The sequence below is a fragment of the Pelobates fuscus genome, chromosome 8 (assembly GCF_036172605.1).
Source record: "Pelobates fuscus isolate aPelFus1 chromosome 8, aPelFus1.pri, whole genome shotgun sequence".
NCBI lineage: Eukaryota > Metazoa > Chordata > Amphibia > Anura > Pelobatidae > Pelobates > Pelobates fuscus.
In genome coordinates this window covers 76,136,813-76,161,980 of record NC_086324.1, presented here as the reverse complement: position 1 = coordinate 76,161,980, position 25,168 = coordinate 76,136,813, and the positions used below count along the sequence as shown (strand labels likewise).

Genomic DNA, 25,168 nt, shown 5'->3' with positions numbered 1-25,168 from the left:
CCTAGATCTCCACTGTGTGTGCTGTTCTGTAAATCATGGGGAAGTTATTTACTAAAAAGTGTATTGTGGGAAATTGACATTTGTGTTGTAATATTACTTCATTCAGCTTGTGGTTTAATGGAATTATTCCATAGAAAATGTATTTGTAGTCGGAAAGTCAACCTAATTTATCCATATCTTGCTTGTTCATTTTAAAGCTGACCATAAATAATTAATGTAACACTATAGAATCAGGAACTCAAACATGTATTAGTGACACCATAGTGTTAAAAATTCTGTTTAGGCCCCCTTGCCTCCCTTAAATATAGTAAAACAGTACCTTATTCCAGAGCCACGTGGTTATGCTGGCACTGGCTCCGCCCTCGATCCTCCCCCTTGGGTGACCTCATCAGAAGTGATGATCTCTGCCAATCCCAATGATTTCCCATAGGAAAGCTTTGGACTGGCTAAGATTGTCAATTCTGATGCTCTCAACCAAGGAGGCAGGGCAGGCAATAGAGAGACTCAATACATTTCTATGCGGAAAGTTCAGTGTCTCCATGCAGAGCGTGGATACGCTGACCCAGGAAGCACCTCTAGTGGCCGTCTGACAAGAGGCCACTAGAGGTGTTCCGAGGCTGCAATGTAAGAGAAAAGGCAGTCTTTACATTAAAATGCCTGGCTATTCTTACCATAATTTAATTACATTACGCTGTAGTTGTTCTGGTGACTATAGTGTCCCTTTAAGGATTACAGAGTGACCCAACTATCTGACAGTATGAATTGAGGACTGAGAATAGACTTCTGCTTGTCTAGCCCAACCAGTTTGTAATGTTTCAAATAAAAAAGGTTTGCACGTCTTTGAGAAATGTTCTTAGTGACATCTAATGGATAAAAATGATCACTGCAATACATTTTCCATTTTAGTTGCTGGTTTGCCCACTTTCTGTTTTGAGGCTCAGCATTTCAGATCTCCTTAGCTTGTTTGGACAGCACTTTATCAGGGTTTTCCAGGTGTTGACACACATCCATTTAGGGGTTAATGCAGCACTGTCAAAGTCTGGAACTTTGCAGAATTTTCAAAGACCCACAATGTTGACATTGCTGCTGGGGGGGTTGGGGGGCAGTCAGACAAATTTAGTTCTGCTAACATGAACCGGCTCTTCATGGTTGCCGCCATCTTCTTCCGGTGGTTCGTTGCATGCGCGAGAGTACATTTTTGAGGTCTATGGAGGATCCCGAGAGATCCTCGATTGACCGAGCCAACTCCCTGCAGTCGTCACTGATTAGGGCTGCTCGGGATTGGCACTTCTAGACCGAAGTAGTTCCATCCACTATCTCGACGTGTCAGGCGTAGGAAATATACAGACAAAGCAGTCTCTACTTTGTCTCAGTACATCTATTGATGACTGGGTTGAAATGTCAGTGAAATATAGTACAGTCAATATGAGACTTCATAAAGATGGTTGCATCAAAAACATGCAGAGAGGCATTAAGATAGAACCCCCACAAAGCTACGCCAGCTAGGGATTTAACATCTGTCCATGCTTGCAGGGTTTTTTTTTTTTTTGTATGGAGTGTTTGTGCATTTGAATTTAAGCATATTTTTGTATAGACTATATATGTGCACTTAGGGGTATACTTGTATGTACTGTTGCTATTGAAATGCAGTGGTGTACTTGTGTATAGTGTTTGTTTGAGTGCAGAGTTGTGTTTGTATGTAACATGGGTGTTTTGTAATGTTTGCATTTTGATTGAAGGGGTGTGTTTTGTATGTAGTATTGGCTTTTAAATGCCACTCTACATTTATGCGCACTATTGATGCTTGAATGTAGGGGTGTGGTTGTATATAATTTTGGAGTCTGAATGCTGTGTGTTTGATTGCAGGGCTGTGTGTGCATGTTGTGTTGGTGTTTTCTTTCTGAGATCTATGCACATACAATGCCACATACATACATTCGGACACAGATATATGAACATATATACACACACAGAAACTAGGGATCGACCGATTATCGGTTTTACCGATATAATCGTCCGATATTCGGTATTTTCGGCAATATCGGTATCGGCCAATAGGGATACCGATATTGCCGATAATACCTCCCAGGACCGCCAGGCTCATTACAAGCCCGGCGGTCCTGGGGGTGCGGGCAGCAAGCGTTTACTCACCTCCCAGCAGCTCCTCCAGCTCCCCAGTGTAAATCTCGCGAGACCTGCGGCCAGCTCTGACGGCCGCGGATCTCGCGAGATTTACACTGGGGAGCTGGAGGAGCTGCTGGGAGGTGAGTAAAGGCTTGCTGCCCACCCCACTTCCCTCCCTTCCCCCAGCTAAGCCAATGCCACTGGACCACCAGGGATTAACATATCCCCCCTCCCTGGCAAGGCAACAAGCAGGGAGGGGGACAACTAAAAATAAATTATAATAATTAAATGTATAAAAAAAAAAATAATTTAATATAAAAATTAAAAAAATTTTTTTTAATAAAAAATGCCCCCTCACACACACAGTATTATTATACACATACACTACACAAACACACTGTGTATATAATTCAGTGTGTTTGTATAGTGTGTGTGTATATATAATGCACACTACACAAACACACTGTATTATACACACACACACACTATACACACACACACTGCATTATATACACACACACTGCATTATATACACACACACACTATGCAAACACACACTGCATTATATACACACACTGCATTATATACAAACACACTGCATTATATACACACACACTATACAAACACACACTGCATTATATACACACACACTATACAAACACACACTGCATTATATACACACACACTATACAAACACACACTGCATTATATACACACACACTATACAAACACACACTGCATTATATACACACACACTATACAAACACACACTGCATTATATGCACACACACTATACAAACACACACTGCATCCACTACACACACACTGCACAAACACTGCATCCACTACACACACACACACAGCTCCCCTGTCTAAACACACTGCATCCACTACACGTGGCATGTATATTTTGTGCATTTACCTTTAGAAATAGTTTTTTATTTTCCAAAATGGTAAATGTACAGAATATCGGCTATCGGCCTGAAAGTTCACAGAATATCGGTATCGGCGCTAAAAAAATCAATATCGGTCGATCCCTAACAGAAACACACTGAAACATGCACACATACTGACACATACTTCAAAACTCCGATATACACACACAATAACACATATTTGCACACTCCGATATACAGATACACATACACACTTACACATACACACCCTAACAAAGATATATATATATATATATATATATATATATATATATATATATATATATATATATATATATATATCTATCTTTATGTGTGTATGTGTTGTTGTTCTTCAACAAGTTCCCTTGGCGTAAGTGAAATTGTATGAATTCTTCATAAAATTAATATGTCCGTTCCTGATTAGGAAATTGTATGTTTGTTGTAAACGCAACCACTGTGAAACTGCTAGTAATTCTTTAAACTATATTTAACTACAGCTTAATGTATTTGTTCAGGTGAGATCTATAGCTCCCTGAAGGCAATCTAATGTAAACACTGTATTTTCAAAGAAAATACAGTGTTTACATTGATTGATAGGAATACCTCCAGTGGCCGTCACTCAGACGGCCACCAGAGGGACTTCCTATCATGTAGGGCCCTAAAAAGGCCTTGTACACGTCAGACGTATTAAGATACATCTGACGTGTGCAGGAGAGAGAAGGCACTGTGTGCGTGCCTTCTCTCTCCTGCGCATGCGCTGTAGTGCGCTCAGGAATCATGAATGCCACCCTATGAAGTATGTGGAACAAATGGAAGCGTCTGATTGCTCCCTGCTCGCGCCCGCCTATTTTGTCATTTTGATGAAATAAGGCTTCACGAGGCTCCCGGCGCTGGAACCAGGTGAGTAAACTACTCTGCCTGGAGAGTCCATTTAAATGAAAAGTGGAGCTCCTTTATGTAACTGTACTACATTTTTAGCAAGACACATTATCATTGTTAGACCAGGGATGTCTAACCCGTGGCCCACTTGCCATTTGAGCTGTAGCGTGGCAGAGAGAGGCAGAGAGCCCTTTACATTCTGTGCTCCTCTTGGATAGCAACACAGAAGGGAGCTCGGTGGCTATAGAGTCACTTTTAAATTAATTTCACATCCACAGGTGTTATTCTCATAAGTCTGTAATTTCCAAGTTGGTATTGGTGCATTTTTAAACATAGGTTCCACATATGCTTTTGGTCTAGTTTCTGAAAGAAAAGAATACTGGAAGATTAAAATCGGGGCGCTTAGTAAGGAAATAATAAAACCTCTAAGTACCAATGTTGTAAATACTGTTTGGCTTTACTACTTGATAACATTAACTTTATTTCATTTTTAGCACTTTATCCTGTGTCAGTCAGTGGTTTGATGTAAGGCATTTGTAGTGTGTATTGTTTGTTTTGTGGTTTTCAGAACAGTTTAAATTTCCTTCTCTAACAGGGCTGGACTGGTCAGAAGACAGCGGAGAGGACTCTGATCAAGCGTCACCATATCAGGTTGCATGGTCGTTCCGAGAGAGCCTTCATCATGACTGCAAAAAGTGCGTTCTTTGACTTAACCATGGTTGTGCTTGCATTTTTTAATATGTACTGCTTTTGCAAGCTTTGTCGAACAAACCATACAGTAATATACTACGTTTATTAACCCTTTAATTCAAGAATTGTCATTATTTGTGTTACTTTTGCTCTCAAAAAGAGTCAATGTGCAGCAAAAAGTATTCCCCTCTTGGGTCAGGGGACATTTTATCAATTGCAAAGATTTTGAGTAAGATAAACTAGCTATGTCATGTTTAAAATATGTTTTGAAATAGTCAAAATCTTGGTGGGGCCAGTGGCGGATCCAGAGCCTGATCTCGGGAGGGGCACTTGTAGATTATTTAAAAAAAATTATCCTAGCACAATAACCACTACAGCTCAGTGTAGTAGTTATGGTGCCAGTAGTGCCAGGACCCCACCCCAGAGTAAGTAGTCATACCGTTTAAGAACAGTTTGACAACTTACCTGGGGTCTGCTGGGATATAGGGCATAGGAGAAGTGGTGTGTGTTAGGGGTGAAGTGTGTGTGAAAGGTGCAGTGTGTGTGTGAGCGGTGAAGTGAGTGTGAGTGCGTAAGGGTGGCAGTGTGTGTGTTAGGGGGCAGTGTGTGTATGGGGGGGCACTGTATGTCTGTGTGGGGCAGTGTGTGTATGGGGGGGCACTGTATGTATGTGTGGGGCAGTGTGTGTATGGGGGGGCACTGTGTGTGTGTTTGGGGCAATGTGTTTATGGGGGGGCAGCAGTGTGTGTAGGGCACTATGTGTGTGTATAGGTGTGCAGTGTGTGCGGGGCAGTATGTGTATGGGGACAGTGTTGTATGGGGACAGTGTTGTATGGGGACAGTGTTGTATGGGGACAGTGTTGTATGGGGACAGTGTTGTATGGGGACAGTGTTGTATGGGGACAGTGTTGTATGGGGACAGTGTTGTATGGGGACAGTGTTGTATGGGGACAGTGTTGTATGGGGACAGTGTTGTATGGGGCAGTGTGTGTATGGGGGGCAGTGTGTGTATGGGGGGCAGTGTGTGTATGGGGGTCAGTGTGTGTATGGGGGTCAGTGTGTGTATGGGGGTCAGTGTGTGTATGGGGGTCAGTGTGTGTATGGGGTCAGTGTGTGTATGGGGTCAGTGTGTGTATGGGGTCAGTGTGTGTATGGGGTCAGTGTGTGTATGGGGTCAGTGTGTGTATGGGGTCAGTGTGTGTATGGGGTCAGTGTGTGTATGGGGTCAGTGTGTGTATGGGGTCAGTGTGTGTATGGGGTCAGTGTGTGTATGGGGTCAGTGTGTGTATGGGGGCAGTGTGTGTATGGGGGCAGTGTGTGTATGGGGGCAGTGTGTGTATGGGGGCAGTGTGTGTATGGGGGCAGTGTGTGTATGGGGGCAGTGTGTGTATGGGGGCAGTGTGTGTATGGGGTCAGTGTGTGTATGGGGTCAGTGTGTGTATGGGGTCAGTGTGTGTATGGGGTCAGTGTGTGTATGGGGTCAGTGTGTGTATGGGGTCAGTGTGTGTATGGGGTCAGTGTGTGTATGGGGTCAGTGTGTGTATGGGGTCAGTGTGTGTATGGGGTCAGTGTGTGTATGGGGTCAGTGTGTGTATGGGGTCAGTGTGTGTATGGGGTCAGTGTGTGTATGGGGTCAGTGTGTGTATGGGGTCAGTGTGTGTATGGGGTCAGTGTGTGTATGGGGTCAGTGTGTGTATGGGGTCAGTGTGTGTATGGGGTCAGTGTGTGTATGGGACAGTGTGTATGGGGTCAGTGTTTGTGTTTATGGGGTCAGTGTTTGTGTGTATGGGGTCAGTGTTTGTGTGTATGGGGTCAGTGTGTGTGTGGGGTCAGTGTGTGTGTGGGGTCAGTGTGTGTGTGGGGTCAGTGTGTGTGTGGGGTCAGTGTGTGTGTGGGGTCAGTGTGTGTGTGGGGTCAGTGTGTGTGTGGGGTCAGTGTGTGTATGGGGTCAGTGTGTGTAGTGTGTGTGTATGGGGTCAGTGTGTGTAGTGTGTGTGTATGGGGTCAGTGTGTGTAGTGTGTGTGTATGGGGTCAGTGTGTGTAGTGTGTGTGTATGGGGTCAGTGTGTGTAGTGTGTGTGTATGGGGTCAGTGTGTGTAGTGTGTGTGTATGGGGTCAGTGTGTGTAGTGTGTGTGTATGGGGTCAGTGTGTGTAGTGTGTGTGTATGGGGTCAGTGTGTGTAGTGTGTGTGTATGGGGTCAGTGTGTGTAGTGTGTGTATGGGGTCAGTGTGTGTAGTGTGTGTAGTGTGTGTATGGGGGCAGTGTGTGTAGTGTGTGTAGTGTGTGTATGGGGGCAGTGTGTGTAGTGTGTGTAGTGTGTGTATGGGGGCAGTGTGTGTAGTGTGTGTAGTGTGTGTATGGGGGCAGTGTGTATGGGGTCAGTGTGTGTATGGGGTCAGTGTGTGTATGGGGTCAGTGTGTGTATGGGGTCAGTGTGTGTATGGGGTCAGTGTGTGTATGGGGTCAGTGTGTGTAGTGTGTGTATGGGGTCAGTGTGTGTAGTGTGTGTATGGGGTCAGTGTGTGTAGTGTGTGTATGGGGTCAGTGTGTGTAGTGTGTGTATGGGGTCAGTGTGTGTATGGGGTCAGTGTGTGTATGGGGTCAGTGTGTGTAGTGTGTGTATGGGGTCAGTGTATGTTGGGCAGTGTGTATGGGGGCAGTGTGTATGTTGGGCAGTGTGTATGTTGGGCAGTGTGTATGGGGGCAGTGTGTATGGGGGCAGTGTGTATGGGGGCAGTGTGTATGGGGGCAGTGTGTATGGGGGCAGTGTGTATGGGGGCAGTGTGTATGGGGGCAGTGTGTATGGGGGCAGTGTGTATGGGGGCAGTGTGTATGGGGGCAGTGTGTATGGGGGCAGTGTGTATGGGGGCAGTGTGTATGGGGGCAGTGTGTATGGGGGCAGTGTGTATGGGGGCAGTGTGTGTGGGGCAGTGTGTATGGGGGCAGTGTGTATGGGGGGGAGGGGAGGAGGGCTTTTTAATAAAAAAAACAAAAAATGTATTTAATAAAATATATTTATGTCCCCCCTCCCTTCTTACCTTTATTGAGGAGGAGGGGGGACATTTCTGGATCCCTGGTGGTCCCAGTGGGGAATCCCTGGTGGTCCAGTGGTTCCAGTGAACTCTAGCCCGCGCTCCAGGGCTAGAGTTTACTCTCGCGAGATTTGGAGCGTTGCCGACGCTCCAAATCTCGCGAGAGGAGGACCCGGAGGAGCTGCTGGTAACAGCTCCCGGGTCCTCTCTCCCTCCCCTTCCGGTCGGCTGTCAGTAATGTGCCTGCAGACCGGGGAGGGAGATCTCCCTCCCCGGTCCGCAGGCACATTGCAGGGCTGGCGCTTGGGCAATGCCAGCCCTGCACTAGCCGGATTGGAGAATCTCGGGGGGGGGGGGCAATTGCCCCGTTGCCCCCCCCCCTGGATCCGCCAATGGGTGGGGCGGGGCCAAGCTGCTGACCGAGACGGACGCATGTCGGATGAGCTCCGACCATTACCGCCACATTTTGGCAATTTCTAACCCCTTACCACCGCTGGCAAATCGGATCACGGGTACTAATAGTGGTCATGGGCCGCAAGCTGAAAAAGCAAAAGCCCAACAAGCCCAAAACGGGCATGAACATAGGAGATCTACTCCGGCAGGCCCACGGCACAAGCAGGCCCAAGATGGCCGCTGACATGGATGAGTACTCAGACTCCTCAGAGGACTCGATAATGGGGATGGGATCCGCTGGGGTCCCCCTCCCACCACTGCCCCAAACGGCTCCAAAGAACACTGACTCGGCTCCGGTGACAAATGCCACTCTGAAAGAGCTACTACACGGCTTCCAACTCACCTTGCAAGCCAACTTGGCCTCACTCAGGGCAGATCTAACAGGCCTGGTAGGCCGCCTGGGGACGGTGGAGACGACAGCGGCTGAACATGCCCAGACGATCACCACTCTCTCTGGTGCAGTTCGGACCTTACAGACACAGCAAGCCACCTTGGAACAACGCCTGGCTGTGATGGAAGATGGCAGGCGCCGAAATAACCTCAAGATACGGGGTGTCCCAGAGGCGATCCCAGACGCAGAACTCCCGCACCTGGTAAGAAGTCTGCTAGGGGCACTACTTACACCTAAGCAAGCAAAAAGCATAATGACTGACGGGATCTTTCGCATACCAATGCCTCAAAAAGCCCCCGAGACCGCATCCAGGGATCTGGTGGTCAGATTCAGCAACGGCAGGGAGAAAGCAGCGGTACAAGCAGCAACCAAAGGGAAATCCCCACTTTCCTTCGAAAGCATGGCGCTCACGTTTTATTCCGACCTGTCTGGGGACACCCTGAAATGGAGGAAGACTCTCCAACCACTTACCTCACTGCTGCGCACCCACGCCATCCCTTATCGCTGGAGACCACAGTGGCTACTCCACATCCTGAAAGAGGACTCTGTGCACGCGGTCAGGGACATTAAGGAGGCGGCGGCCATGCTGGAAGCCATCGGCCTCCCACGAGATGCGCTCGCCCAAACAGGCCCGAGCTATACCGCTAACGCGCACACTTGGGACCCCTCTAGGGTTATTCCGTTTGTTCCTCAGAGGACCCGCTCGGATGCCAATGCGGGGGCCACGATCCAGCCTATCCAGGCTCCAAAGGAACACCACCCACCACTATTTTTCTTTCAAATGTAACTCCTCTTTATTAAGTTATATGTTAGCTAAACTGTATATAGTACATGATTTTTCTTTAGATAGAACAACCTATATAGTCTCCTTTAAGCTAGACTAGTTACAGGACTGTACAGGGTTAATGTAACTTGGTATCAGTGTACTATTTATCAGACCTGTCTACTGTTTAGTCAAATACTACACGTGACTAATTATCTATTGCTAGACGGATTGCATGCCATCTGCGCTTGTCCCAAGGGGAAAAATTCTGTCCTACTTTAATTAACATCGTCCAGACGACACACATAGATGACTAAGCGTATATAATATAACATGTATGCGACCTATCATGCCACTGTCGGAATACTGTGGAAACTTATGATAAGCTGACGCGATGCCGACCTATAGAATGTTTCTTAATTCACTCATTCGGCTACACGAATTTACTCTTATGTCCCTATATAAAAGGGAAAACGTGAACAGAGAATATTCACACTTGTGCATTGGCCTGTGGGCCTCTGTTAAACCTGTTAACTCTACTTACAATTAAACATACACCACTTAGAACAAGCATAGATGTTTCAAGACACATGCAGGGAGATGCATCTACACGACTATACACATTGGTTATACCAATCCAACTTACGAAGTGTCGCAAATAGTTTGTTTACTTCCCTATGTTATACCATGGTGTTAAAAAACGGCAAGCGAACCCTATTTCACTGCCTTTTACCAAAGGTTAAAAGCCGGTCGATATCCCGTGACACCTCAGGCTAGTTATTCTAATTTTGTTTTATCTTAATCTTTATCTTTTTATTCTTATGTTCAAAGTCTGCATGTCAGCGATGTCAGCATGCCGCAAGCAAGCTCGATCACACACAAATAGATATCGTCTAGACATGTCAGCATAGCATATTACGTATAACAAAAAACTAAAATTGTGCAAAATCTTCCAAGCCACTGTATAATCTATCTATGTTTACATATGTATGCACGCTGTTGTGGCGTATAAATGCGCTTTGTACATTCCTGCACAACAAAAAGAAAGAATTAAAAAAAAAAAATTAAAAAAAATCCTTCTTGGTTGTCCACTACGTAGTTACAAGGCAGAATTTTTGTGTTTGCCCTCTGCTCATCCAGGCACTCTATAATTGTAACTGTATTTGCACAAACACCAACGGTATGTACAAATGAACTTTTGAATGCTTACAGCAAATGTCTGTTTTTGCTCATTCGATTATTCTTCAGGGCACAGTGAGCACTCTAAACAAAAGAAGACTTATAGGGCTTTCTACATAGGCCAGCTTTAAAAAAAACCAACATAACAGGTCTGCAGCAGATCTCTAAGGGTGATCATACAGCAAACAAAAATCATACAGTGTGCTTCTGCACCTATTTCTTTACTGTAAAATACAATGATTAAAGAGGTTATTGGTAATTTGGCATATATCCACTGGCTCCCAGAGGACAGTGACATAAAGACATTCATTGACAGATGTTGAAAATTAATTTTTAAGGGGAATCAAGCATGCAGACATGTCAGGTGATAATGACACTCTGAATGATTGACAACTGCTTATAGGGCTGGAGTCAGTTGAGTGTTCCTTTAAAGGGGCAGTATAAAGACCGTGTATGACCACACTAGTTTTAAATGGCCAGCGATTTGTAGAGAAAATTTTTTTTTAGGAAAATTGCCATTTTGTCTTTTTTGAATTTTTGTATTTTTTTTACAGGTTTGATGCTGAAATAGCACACCGCAGGAGTTTCAGGGTTGCACAACTTTGCACTTACTTTCAGCAAAAATACAAGCACCTCTGCCGCCTGGAGCGGGCAGAAACCTGTCAGAAAAAATACAGACATACATTCCGGAAAGCCTTACAGAAGGCAGCCAGCAAAGAGCCAGAGTGTGCAGGGCAATTGATGCACAAACTGAGAAGAGCTGCACATATGAGGTAAGGGCCAGTCATACGTCACATCTCTCTTTCTTTACTAATTCACTCGTAATCTTCGGTAGATGTGGTTTTAAAATTTTATATGTATACATACCCCAAATTACCGTTTTCTAAAAATGAATTAATGCAGGAATAATCTTAAAAGCCATTTAATGACTTTTAACACTTACTGCTCTTGGTGCTTATGAAAAAGAACATTCCACAACTAGAATTGTGAAGATTGTGTTCTTATTAAACATTGTTTCTGAAAAAAGGGGCGGGGAAAAGCCTTTGAATTGTTTTGCATTTCCATTTTATCTTGTACGAGAGCCTTGGATGTGATAGATCAAAATTGTGTGTTTGGTCTTTACTTTAACACATTAAAGGAACACTTCCAAGCACTTTAACCACTACAACCTACTGTAGTTGTTATAATGCCAGGAGAAGCCTGGCACTCTTCAAGAGTAAGTACTCGATAATTTAAGATAGGTTTGACAACCTACCTGGGTCCCACAGGGTGCCCTTAGCCTCCTCCACTTTTGGTAGGAGTTCCTGCCTTCGTTAGCTGCACTTAGCATAATGCTTAATTTCTGGGTATTTAGGATAACATTCAAGAGTTTATTATTGCTAATTCAGACGTTTATATCTTACTTGTTTCCTTCGTTCCTTATTTATTTATTAGCTTTTCACTTGTTAACGTCTGATCTGATTGTGTTCTTCAGTTATAGACCAGATCAGCCAGAGCTGAGAGAGGAGGAAACCACAAATTGCACTGCAACTGTGAGGAGTGAATCTTGTAGAAACCAAGCACTCCCTTACACGCGCCACTGTTTTCAACGTATCCTTTCAAAATCTATCTTTTGTGGTCTTTATTCCAATGCCAAGTCCTCCAGGGAGTATGAAAGATAAATAGTAGTCAGATCTCAATGTAATTTGTAGTATATTAGGATATAGGGATAGAGTCAAAAATATATATGGAAATACACTCACAGGTTTTGGAGCCTCCAACTGGCTCCCACAAAGCAGCATAAAGTGATATAATCCCCACTTAAGGCTCTTGTTTGCTGGTAGGAAATCCCGCAGTGAAAATATGCAAATGAAAAAACAAGAAATAAAAAATGTAGTGCTCAATGTTGTAAATAAAACAAAGTATTGGAGAGGTCATAGTCACGTGACTAAAAACGAATGAACTGTAATACAATTTTAAACTGCATGTTTGCTTCAGAACATATAAGCTATGATGATAATAGACCACATAATACAATATAATATTTAATACAATATTTTGTATAAAACAAAGTTTATAACAGAAAAAAGTTTAAAACTGTAAGTTAAAAACAAAACAAAAGGGCATTGCTGTGTGATCACGTGATCGGCACAGCCAAGACAGAAGGATAAGTGTTTCTTGAGGAGATAGTCCAACTATCTACCTAATAAACTTTGCATGAGTACATCCAGGGTCTTGCAAAGTCCCATAGGAAAGTGCTCGCTGCGCATTCATATCAGGTTTCCCCTTGCTAATACCCCAACTGTAGGTGATTTTCAATGTTTTGCTCAATGATGTAAGTTGCAAAGAAGTGGCATTTCCACTCTGATCAGCTTAGCTAATGGAATGTTCGGAAATCATATTTTTTCAGAAACGTGGAAATCCATCACATTGTATACAATAATTGTGTAGGTGTCAGATTTTAAATTTTTTCTGTTGGTTGGCTCATTGTCCTTAGTAACGTCTCCTAGATATCCTTTCAAACAGCTCTCAGCAGCTCTTCTCCAGCTGTACAGCCAAGTTTGCAGATGGCCAGCAGTGTTCTGTACCTGTTTTTGACATCACGCATCAAACTCCTCTGTGTGAAGAACATGCCAAGAAAATGGTAAAAAAAAAAAAAAAATGCATTTCTTATTCTTGTTGCTTTTTTTCTTTCTTAATCTTTAAAAATGGTTTGTTGCTTATAATCTCTGGTTCTTAACTGGTTTCTCCAGTTATGATAACAAGTACAGCTTGCTGGAGTGACATTCTTCAGTTTTGTAACAGTTTGCCCCCTTACCTGGTTCCCACAGGTGGCACAGGCATTTCTCCTCCTGGCTGATAATGACTTCGACAACATCCGGCTTCTGCAGAGCTGCTGGTGCCAAGCCTGTTGCACATTCATTGCTGAAAGTGTCAGCTGACTGCTTTCAGCCAATGAATTACATTCTGTGCATAGAAATATGCACACAATTGACATTAGCTAGAGTTCCGGGCTGGGTAATGACACCACAATGATGTTGCCAGAGGGTAGAATTACCCCTCCAGAGGCAAAGTGGTTAAACTGTGTATGTGCCACGAAATGCCACACATACAGACTCCAGGCACTATGACTTCTTCCACTCACTGAACTGGTTGTGGTGCTTGGAGTAATTAATTAAGTATTTCAGTGTTGTTTAAAGGATTACTCCAAGTACCGTGACCACTTCAGTGTTGTGAAGTGGTCAAAGTGCTTGAAGTTTGTATGTGCAGCGTGTCACTGAGAAACCCTGCACTTAAAGCGTTAAATTACGCATCATTAGCGAGCATGGGATAAGCGTTTCGGGCTGGCTAACGTGAATTCTGTGCATGTTTGGCATTGGTTACCAGCCATATATGACAGACGACCAGTGGCGACACCCAACTGCCCATCAGCCGTGCCTAAGGGTTATTCTTTGTAGTTCATATAATCAAATACAACTAAAGAATGTGTCATTGAGCTAGTTTTACAATCATAGGAGATGTAGCTGAGAAAAGATCCCTTTTTTTTTTTTTAATTAAAATTAAGGACCTCTGGTATGCTTGGAAATAAAGAGGACCATAAATAAAATGTTTATGATTTTTTTTGGATCTTTTCCTTTTTACAACCATGTTTCAGATTTTCCTAATCCTCAAACTGCATGGAATTACTGAGATGTTGTAACTTGACTTGGTAGGGAAATTATGATAGTATGAAGTGTTTCCAAAGTTATTCATTCTATGTATGTTTAAGTCTATTTGTGTAGCAGGTTTAACTAGTAGGTGGTCCGTTGTAAAGTATGTTATCTCAAATTCAGGATAATTTTTTGCGAGGGGACAGCTCACGTAAAATTCAGCACCAGCAGCAGAGAAAACCCAGGAAAAAGACCAAGCCTCCTGCACTTACCAAAAAACCGAAGAAAAAGAGGAGGCGTGGCCCCAGGCGGCCCCAGAAACCCATTCCACCTGCTGTGCCCCAAGGCAATCTCTGCATGCCCAGCAGCCTCACACTGCCAGTGGAGGTCTCAAACATAAGGCAAGTTTTAAAACACTATGAAACATCTTCTCGTATCTCAGTAGAAAAATGCCTCCCACATGCCATTTAAATGTGCGTGATGATCTATTCTCGTTATGCGCTTTGCATCCTAATTGCACAGGACAAGTATGGGATTTTGCAGTGCCAATTATATACCTTCCTTGGTAATCTTTGCCTCCATCTTCCTTGCCTTCCCTTGCTCTGCCAATTTACAGAGTTGTTGACTTTGCCATATGATAAAATGGTGACCTTAAACCCACATTTTTATTTATTTAATCTTTTTACATAATTTACTTTAAAGTAGTATTGTCCAAAGTCATGAGCTGTGATTCTTCAGAGAAGTTAAAGTTCTCTTGTGGTATAGAAACAACATATCAAGTCCAAGGGGCATATTTTGGAGCTGAAGCCCAGTTGCAGAGAGCAGTACACTCTTGAAAATGCAGCTTCCTGGGAGGGCCTGGGGATGAAGACCAGTCATCCGGAGGTTAGCAGTAATATTAGGGGGCTTTATAAAATATAAAATCCTAACTGTCTATCCAAGGCAAGGGTGGGGGTGGTCAAGCATAGGTTCACCACCAGTTAAGTACAAGTCCATGAAATCCAGGGTATCCAACACTAAAGTATGAAAAAATGGACCTGGGCTCAGGAAACTGAAGTGGGACACAAAAGCTAAAGACTGTCTCTGTAGTAGGTTTGTTAGAATAAGAGTATTCATATGGGTGTTCCCTGGGGTTCTGTAGGCGAGACATGTCATGGTCACAGCCATGTTCTGTGTGTAATGCATGTGAAAGTTCAAAAAAAGGACACAATACACACTGTGCCTCCTCTGGTAGCTCCAAGGTTACAGAGGTCAGCATCAAAGACTGTGCCAGTATTGTTTTGATATATGGTGTCAAGGGGACATTGGTGTTGGGACCTGGCACTCTGGATCAAAGGGATCGTTGAGGCTATTCTGTGTTGACCTTGTGTCAAGTGGGGCCTAGTAGCTGTTGGAAACAATGTGAATGTGCTGCAAGCCACAGTCATGGCACAGTATGCAAAACGCTAACCTTTTTAGGGTACTAGTGGTACCAGTCATGTTTTAAATTCCCTATCTCTCTCTCTTTTTTTTTTTTTCTCCATTCTAACCTTATCAGCTGAGACATGTTGAACTGGCAAAACAAAAGTGGGAAAAAGATTGGAAGCCATGCTTTTCCTTTATGAGTTACATCTATCTAACAATTCATATTACATAATAAAAAAAAAAAAGAATTTGGATGATTGCTTGCATGATGCAGCCTTTAGCAGCACTTTAATATATCTCTTATTCTCTAGAATCCTGTAAAGTTGTGTAGAAACCTGTCTTGCATGTTGTGTTATCAAAAAAACTAAACTTTGTAATGCAATTTTGTTTGCTGTTGCTATTTTTTTTACAGGTTTTATTGCGTTAACTTTTGTTTTCTCTCTTAAAACTCCCACTCAAATAAATGTTGTATGTACATCTGTTCAGGTCAGGGATAGCAATGTTAATTGCCTCTGTGTTATAGGAGCCCATCCACGCCAGACTTGAGTACTGATGAGTTGCCTGATGACATCACTAGTGAGATCGCAGACATTCCCCATGATTTGGAATTAAATCAAGAGGATTTTTCTGATGTCCTGCCACGTTTACCAGATGATCTCCATGTCTTTGATTTCTTTGAAGGTGCCCTAAGAGATAAATATATTTTTTTTTGCATTTTCTTCTGATCGTCAGTTTCTCTTGTAGAAACTACTGAATGAACCAAATTGCATGCTTTCCAAGTTTAAGAAAAACAAAACAAAATCTGAATCTTTGTTTCTCTTTTTTTTTTTCTTGCTTTTTTTCTATATAATTAGATGCATTCATTATTTATCTAACAAAGTAGAAATTCAGTTAGCAGTAAAGGAGAATTATAAAAAAAAAAATATCTTAGAACTGCAGCACTTACACAGGCAATAGGTGTAGCTGGCAGAAGCCACTTTGACCAGGAAAAAGTCTCTACCAATCAGGAGTCTCTACTTCTGGGTTGTCCCCTAGTTCTTTGTCAAACAAGTGCCTGGCCACTCACTTGGTACTTTGCTGTTGCAGGAGTTACACACTGGGTGACACTCAGCCAGTGACATTTCTAATGGGTAGATTAGCATCCACTTTTAAATACGTATGAGGAACAAGAGCTTGGGCTGCAGCGGTTGTTATACTTAGCGTTCCCCTTTATTTGCCATTCTGTAAATTCTTTATATTCAAAAGTGTGTTTAATTGAATATTAATTACATGAGTTGTTGCTTCACAGGTAAGAATGGAGAGCTTCTCCCAACGACAGAAGAGGCAGAAGAATTGGAGAGGGCCTTGCAGGCTGTCACATCTCTGGAATGTCTTAGTTCCATTGCTGTGTTGGCTCACGCTGACACTGTAACTGGGCAGGAATTGTCAGACCGAGGGATAGCTGCATTCTCAACATGCTCTGTTGGTCCGGAGATACGGGAAGTAACCACAGACCTTGGTGAATTGCTTAACGGGCGTATAGGTCATGAAAACTTCACCAGTCTGGAACTGGATGAAAGCCTGCTTGGGTCTGCTGCTTTGTCAAGTCCACCCACACCTTTGAGTTGTCATATCCAGAGGTCCTTTTCCTCCTCTGCCAATGTTGGCCTTACTTCTGCCACACTAATAAGCCAGAGTTCACTTGAAGAGAGGGCTTTCCCGGGTACTTTTCATGGACTTCATGAAGATGGTCATGTTACCCAGCAGCCTCTTCCTGCAGAGATCTTGACTAAGGCAGATGATTTAATCACCTCACAACAGCAATACAGTAGTGATCAATCCCATTCGTCACCCCATGGCAGCCATTATGGCAGTGAGCCTGTGCCGTCACCATACAGCGACCAAATTACATCCCCGCATGCCACCTCTTTCTCCACGGATGGCTTAGCAGTCACATTTTCTTCTGAAGTACCCATTATTTCACAGCACTTGCTCACCACTCAGTTGGAGGTGCCTCTTAGTGGAGTGGTAAACACTCGAACTCACTGGGGAAACCTTCCTGTGAACCTGGGTGATCCATCAGCTTTTAGCACCTTCCTCAGCTCAGATGGCCACTTACTTTCCACCTCTTTATCCACTCCCCCTGCCACATCCCATTCAGAGACAACACAGCCTACCTTTTCCACTGTGACCCCCAACAGCTCCAACATGCTTCCGGGGTTACCGCAGACTAGTTTCAGCGGCCTCAGCCCCCCACCCTCGGAACTTATGGACTCCACATTACCCAAACAGCTCCCTCAGTTCATTGCAGCCTTTGGCCATCAGCTGACTTCTCACAGCGGCATCCCTAAAGACCTTCAACCCAGCCATAGCTCAATTGCTCCCCCTACAGGATTTACTGTAACTGGTGCCACAGCTACAAGTACGAACAACTCCTCCACCTCTTTGACAAACCCTAACTGATGACACGTTTGCTTGTTTCATTGATCGTATGGGAGGAAAGTGGTGGTATTTCCTTATGCTTGTTGTTATATTCATATTTCCCATGGAATATTGTTTTCCTTGGTTATAAACATATTGGTAAAAGGAGGAGTTTGTTCCGTGCAATGTCCTTGTGCTCAAAAAGCACTGGTGCTCCTATTATATTTGTATGTTCGTTTATTTCCCCTGTTTTCACCTCTAAAAGAGGGACATGAGATTTTTATACGTTGCCTGCCATATTGCTGTTGTTAACCGAGGTTAAGAAAAGTGTACACTTATTTGCTACCTGACATCAATATTGTGGCTTCACTTGGGTGATACAAAGCGTTAGACTAGTGATGGCTGGCAGTGAATGCACTAGGACATGAAAGAACGGTAACTGTGCAATAGTGCAGGTTAGCACTCTTAATGTGACCTATTACAGTAAAGATCCTATCGTAATTTTCTACAGATGTCCAGCTATTCTAATCTTGTGCATCGCATGTGTGTGTGAACAACTTAGAATCTGTAGAAGAGTCTCTCTTATATTGGGTTGTAGTGGCCCTTATACCTTTTTTTTTTTTGTTTGTTTGTTTTTTTTTTTTTGTTTTACACTGACCACATGGACCATAACCTTTAAAAAATCTTTGACAAGAGAAGCATGAATAGGGCAGAGAAAATTATTGCGTTCTGTATTTGGTGTTCATAGCTGAAATGTGATAACCCATTCCGTTAATGGAAAACTAAAAATTAGAATATTGTTTGTTCCTCAATGTATGTTTTGAATTCTAAATTTTGCACATTAACCCTCATTAATGTTGAGCAGACAAAAAAAATGTAACCTAGAGTCCTTTAATTTCCGTTTGGCCACACACGATAAATCTGGGCTCTTAAATATTCTCCCTACTTGATGTTGGATTTGTAATTATAAAACTGTATATTGTGGGGAAGGGCAGTTGAAGTTAAAGTATTTAAAAAAAAAAAATGGATATGACCCACTGGTTTCCTAATCTACTTTGTCATTGTGAAGGTAGAGGGTTCCGTTATTTGTTTTTTGTTTTTGTTTTTTTAAGATAAATGTTCTCCAGTTTACTGCTGTTAAAATTATCTTGTAAGAATTTAAAACATGTCTTGTATAGTAATCTGTTATTTTTATTACCCCAGTTGTATCCCAGCTCCTTCATGAAATTATGAATTTGATCTATCTTCAAATGTGTTGCCTTGTTTCCAAGCAACACACTCCTATATAGCATATTTGCTGCAGTTTAGCAAATAGATTTTTAAAGTGTAAATGACAGGTTCATATTAAAATATGTACTGATATTTTTTCACTCTGCTGAAAAATTCTCCAGCAAGTGTATGGATAAAAAGATAAGCTAACCTGAGGAGGGATCCCCTACAGACTTCATCCACACACATTCTACAGGTACTTGGCTGGGTGTAGCGATTACATGTTAAACTGTCTCTGCCATCAGATGTGACCTTCTTCCCACAATTACAAGTGGACAGATGCTAGTAGTTGTATGATGCAACAATGTTATTTGGGGTTGGGTAGAATAGCAGTACTGGCCAGGAAAGTTTTAACAAACGCAAACTTACCCGAACGTGTCCCTCGCGGGTGTGGTCATCTGGTTCTGTCTGCTCCAACATCACTGCTGTAACCTTGCGCGAGAGTACAGTATTGAAGTCTATGGAGGATCCCGTGAGACTGCAGGATCCTCCATTGACGGCCAATTCCATGCAGTCGCCCTGAGTCTAAGAAAGTCAGGTGGGGGAGATCTACAGAGCCAAAGTAGTCCCTACTTTGTCTCTTTATATCTGTTGACTGGATCGGAATTTCAGTGAAATTCATACACAGTCCAATTTAAGTATTCAATCTTTCTCTCTTTATGAAATACTCATTTTGGGTGGGGTTGGGGGGATGACAGAGCCGCTTTAAGTACACAATGAGATTCTGTACAAGAATTATATATATTATTTGAATATATTTCTAGATTTTAAATTAAACAATTTCCCTTTACAAAGCAGGACCTTAGATTAAAGTCTTTTAGATTCCATATATTAAATAAGAAATATATACCGGTATATTTCATTCAGTAAAATGTCTTATGTTTTTAGCAGAGCAATTTAGTGAATCCAAAATCAGAAGCAGGCTTAAGGAACACTGTGAGCACCCACCATAACCAGGAGTGCCCTAACTTCCCCCAATGTAAATTTGTCAAATAATTTTAGAATGGTTTGACTTCTTACCTGGGGTCTTCTGTGCTTCCTTCATTTCTTCTGACAGAGCGATGTCAGGGCACTCATGGTACCATAAATACTGCAATGTATCGTGGTGATGTGGTGCTTGAAATGTCCCCTTAAAAATTTCCAGTCTTCTGTCAAAGTAACATACATATTGCAGGCCCTTGTATTTGTCTACCAATGGGTATTATGCATGTCACGTTTTCTTAGTAGCATTCTGTCCACGTTAAAAATGATCAGGATGATTACGTGCATACAGATGTCAATTGAACTTGAAAAATAACCTACCGTCACATACACATGTCATTAGGATATCCACATTAACTTCTAATGTAGCAAAGTTTGAACAGCAGATACATTTCTGACCTATTGATGGACAATTCGGCTACTAATATGACTTAGAGGTACTCACCGTACATTGCTGCATGTACTAATGCCCATTTCTTTCGTCTGAGTATATTAGTAGACATGAATCCTTCTTTTGCATAAATCTGTTTTGGAAGTATTCTACAGAAAACAGTTGATCTGTCTAACCGTTTGAGATACTGGCAGCAGTCTAATATGTACTGACTAGTGAAAGGTCTGTGACACTATTATTTTATATATTTTGTATTTCCTTTACAAAATCGTAGCTGGGGAAGGAAATAAATGCATTAACAAAACTTTAAATTTAAAATTGGCTGCGATCAAAATACTATTAATCTAGTTACATATATATATTTTTTGTTTCTGTGCTAGTTTTCTTTGAAATAATTCTGTCTCCAAGCCAGCTGATAAAAATGCCTAACCTAAAGTCGACGTGCAGTTGTAAACTGAACATGTTGCTTAGTTTTACACCCCAGATATTTGTAAACTATATTTCCCATGATGCCAAGAATATCCACCACTGAACTAGCGTGTGGTTTTCAGGTACTGTATAAAATCTGTTATGCAGTGATGTATAGAACAGTAAAGTTGAAATGTATGCTGTGAGAGGCTGCAGTTTGTCTTTTCTCAGCATTGGCACAGCATCTATTTTAGCTATTTTGACTATTTATTATGCTCCGACTGAGACATATTTTCCAGACTGCTGTTGTGTCATGGGTTATTTTGTGAGCTATATTGCTGTCTAAGAATGAGCAGAGACTTCCAAATACAATATTAAAAATCTTGAACAGAGGAGATTAAACTGGAATGTAAAATTCAATTCATACTACTCATTGTATATTTTATTTGGTCTACATTTTTTGTAATTTTCATTAGAGGGTACCTCTTTATAATAGATTCAGTTTAATCTGTTAAAATTTTCATTAGTTTTACTAAAATCTTAAAAAATTATCGGTTGTTTTTTTTTTTTTTTGCTTTTTAGTTTTATCACCTTTTTATCACTATTTTCCAGTATTATTTCCTTGCTTCAACAGCACTTGCTGTGCACAGGTATGTTTTTTTTTAGAATTAATATTAAGAGAAGCAGTGCCTGCGGGCTCGTTAAACTAGCTCTGCTACCTTTTGGGGTTTTACATATTTTGTAGAGATCCACACATCTCTGCACTGTGTATGGTGGCCAGGGGGTGAAAGTGAAGGTAGATATGTTGTCATAACTTGCAGGTTTAGTTTAGGCATAAAACATCTCCTTATGCACTGATAAATGATACTTTTAAAAAAAATTTAAGGAGATGGTAAACCTTTATTTATCCCTTCTCCATTGTAGACAACACGCTTTCTTGCCAGGTCCAAGGGTGTAACACTAATATATTAACCACCCTATCTCCCACCTATGTGCAGTTTCAAACGTACCCAGGGTGCACTTACCTCATGGCCCTGATATGCTGTCTTATTTGCCGAAGCACTGGCGACTGAGTGGAGGCCTAATGGAATGAAATATTTTTCTTCTTTTTAGCTAAGAATGAGGTGCCCTTACCAAAAGGATACTAATCAGAACCGTGCATGCTCTGTAGTTGCTCTACTGATGAGCAGGAAAACCAGCTGTAGGAGGGTTTTTTCTGCTGTCTTAATTCTTTGCATGGATGTTTTGCCATCAGCATACCTGTTTATACTGCAAAATTAAACGACATCTAATTTTAATTTGTGTGTGTGTGTGTATGTGTGTATATATATATATATATATATATATATATATATATATATATATATTATTTAATACATTGCTAAACACAAATACACACACCAGCCAAACCAGAAGACTTGCTTTTCCCACAGAAATCTCACTTTAACAGTGCTCTCACTCCTGCAAGGGATTCTGGGTAGGGATCTGTAAATTTAGTAAAACAAGAACCAAATTTTTGCTTCATAATTCCACTTTATACATGGATTCCTTAGAGCGGGGTAGGCAACCTTCGGCTCTACAGATGTTGTGGACTACATCTCCCTTGATGCTTTGCCAGCAATATGGCTGTAAAAGCATTATGGGAGATGTAGTCCAAAACATCTGTAGAGCCGAAGGTTGCCTACCCCTGCCTTAGAGTATGTGTCTGGTTCTTTGTTTAGCTAATTTGCATATGCATACCCACTACTCCCTTGCCGTAGTGAGAGCACGGTTAAAGTGAGATTTCTATGGGAAAAGCAAGTCTTCTGGCTTGACTGGTGTGTTTTTGTGTTTAGAAATGTATTAACTATCCACTTCAGTGTGTGTGTGTGTGTGTGTGTATATGTGTATATATATATATATATATATATATGTATATGTATATGTATATATATATATATATATATATATATATATATATATATATATTTCACTCTCTACATTTTACAGTAATTCTACTACCATAACGTAGAGATGAATATGTCGCCACTGTCATTTAAATTACTTTTTTTTAAATGTGCTTATCATTGCTTTATATAAAACATGTTACTATAAACTCCTTCTATTGCTAAACCGTAACAACTTATTCTTGTCACCCCACTTCAAACTACTTCCCTGATGAAAAAAATGTCATTGTGTGGTCAAAATGACTTCGATCAAATTCACCACTAAGATACTCCGTCTTTAGTGAACAATTTCTACATAGAACAGGTTGGAGATGTAGTAATGAGTTATTGCATAATTGTGTTTTGGTATAAAAGCTGCAATAAACCAGAGGAAAAGCTTTTGCACCTTGATAAAAAAAAATATCAGAATGATCTAGTTAAAAAAAAAAAAAAAAGACCATGTATATAAGTTGTTGCAAGAAATTGCACTACACTTCTACTCCATCCTCTATCTAGATATCTGGACAATGGGAGCTTTGAGAATATAATAAAGGTTTGCTCTAATATAAAATCTCTATAAACTAGACTGTAATAACTGGTTACAAGTAACCACCCACCCCACAAAAGTTTATGTAAATATCCCATACTAAGCATATGATAAGTAAAGTAGCAAGTTCTTCAAATGCATATCAGTAGAAAATTATCCATCAAAAACAATAAATGCATTTATTTGACTACCAATGGAGAAAAACATTTATTTATTTTTTGTAGTACGTAATTCATGCTAGTTATTAAGGTAGAAATCTGGTGTAACAACATTCAGTTTAGCAGATTTTCTATTGTTTAGTGAGCTGATGGCTAGGGTTGGCATTTTTTGTTTATTTAGAATTATATTCACAATGATACTGTGGCTTGGCATCATGGGAAAGTTGACCGATCTCAACCATTACTGGCCTAGCACTACATTTGCTGGTGTAGAAATGGAAAACCACACATCTACACAGATGCTTCCATGGCAGTTGTATTTTCTCAATTTCTCCCTTAGCAGACTTTCTCTAGCCCGACACACTTATAATTTTTTTTAAAACTTTCACAAAATCCAACCTCAAGGGGCTACCTTTGCTTAATGTGTCACTGTCTGGGGATATTTCATATTTAACAAAATCCAAAATAGTGACATCTCTGCCTGGGGGTTAAGTTATACTTACCCGATTCTGTCCCCTGTGAATGCCACCATCTTTGCTCCTCAACTCCCAGCGCTTCACCTGCACGAGAATACAACATTGATGTCTGTGGAGGATCATGCAAGACCACGGGTGCCACCATAGATCTTATCTGGTGATGAGCGATGCAATGCCTTAGTACCATAGCCAATCTTGAAGTGGCCTAACGTGACAGGGCTAGCCTCTACCTTTTTGTCAAGTTGGACATTTACAATAAGGTAAAAATAGTCCCTACTTTGTTCTATCTGTTGACTGTGTTGAAGTTTAAATGAAATTCCTACACAGTCTTTATTAGCATTTCATAGATTTTATCTTTATGATACGCTTGAAATAACTTTTTTTTTTTGCGGTGGAGGGGGAGGTGATGGCACTACTTTAAATGGATATTCTAGACACTATAACAGGCATAGGCAACCTTCGGCACTCCCGGTGTTTTGGACTACACCTCCCATGATGCATTGTCAGCATTATGGGTGACAATAGGGGATATAGTCCACAACATCTGGAGTGCTGAAGGTTGCCTATCCCTGCACTATAACCTCCTCACTTCATTGAAGTGGTTAAAGTACCTGGCGAACTCTGATGCCATCCCTCCATACAGAGCTAAAATATTTTCAGCATGTTTTAAACACTGAATGAAGGTTCCAGACACCTGCAGGCTGCTCGGGTTATTGCTTCTTACCAGCAAAGCTGCCGGTATGGCTAAAGTGGAGTGTCGTCTCTGCCTTAGTCCTATCTCCAGCGGAAGCTGGGCAGCCAGGGACCAGGTTCAGTATGTAACTGTTTGAAAATATCGGAGGGTGGTACCAAAGCACCCCAGGCACTAAACCACTTACCGTAATTGAGATGAAATGATTATAGTGCCTAAATGTCAACACCATTTTTTTAATTTTTTTTTTTTTAAATCTAATCATTCTTCCCCTTTTGAAAAGACATGTTAGTTTGAATTGATCAGTTAGCCATTCTGATTATGTCCATGCACGTGCAGGGAAGACCATAGAGCCTATCTAGAGTTTTTCAATCACTGTCTGACCCAAGGTGCATTTATCTAGCCTAAGGATCCTGTCGTATACTAAAGTTAGGGATGAATATTTCTCTTATTCTTTA

The 25,168-nt window shown here is 41.7% G+C and overlaps 1 protein-coding gene across 1 annotated transcript in view; it reads left to right on the top strand.

Moving 5' to 3' along the window:
* INO80D (INO80 complex subunit D) overlaps positions 1 to 18,260 on the top strand; it is a 54,018-nt gene extending 35,758 nt beyond the window's left edge. The window contains exons 5-11 of the mRNA XM_063428751.1: positions 4,516 to 4,615; positions 10,986 to 11,204; positions 11,906 to 12,021; positions 12,921 to 13,054; positions 14,244 to 14,461; positions 15,988 to 16,145; positions 16,753 to 18,260. Of these exons, the coding sequence (XP_063284821.1) occupies positions 4,516 to 4,615; positions 10,986 to 11,204; positions 11,906 to 12,021; positions 12,921 to 13,054; positions 14,244 to 14,461; positions 15,988 to 16,145; positions 16,753 to 17,906 (2,099 nt within the window). The 3' untranslated portion in view covers positions 17,907 to 18,260. The remainder of the gene's footprint in view (positions 1 to 4,515; positions 4,616 to 10,985; positions 11,205 to 11,905; positions 12,022 to 12,920; positions 13,055 to 14,243; positions 14,462 to 15,987; positions 16,146 to 16,752) is intronic.
* The last annotated feature ends 6,908 nt before the right edge of the window (positions 18,261 to 25,168 follow it).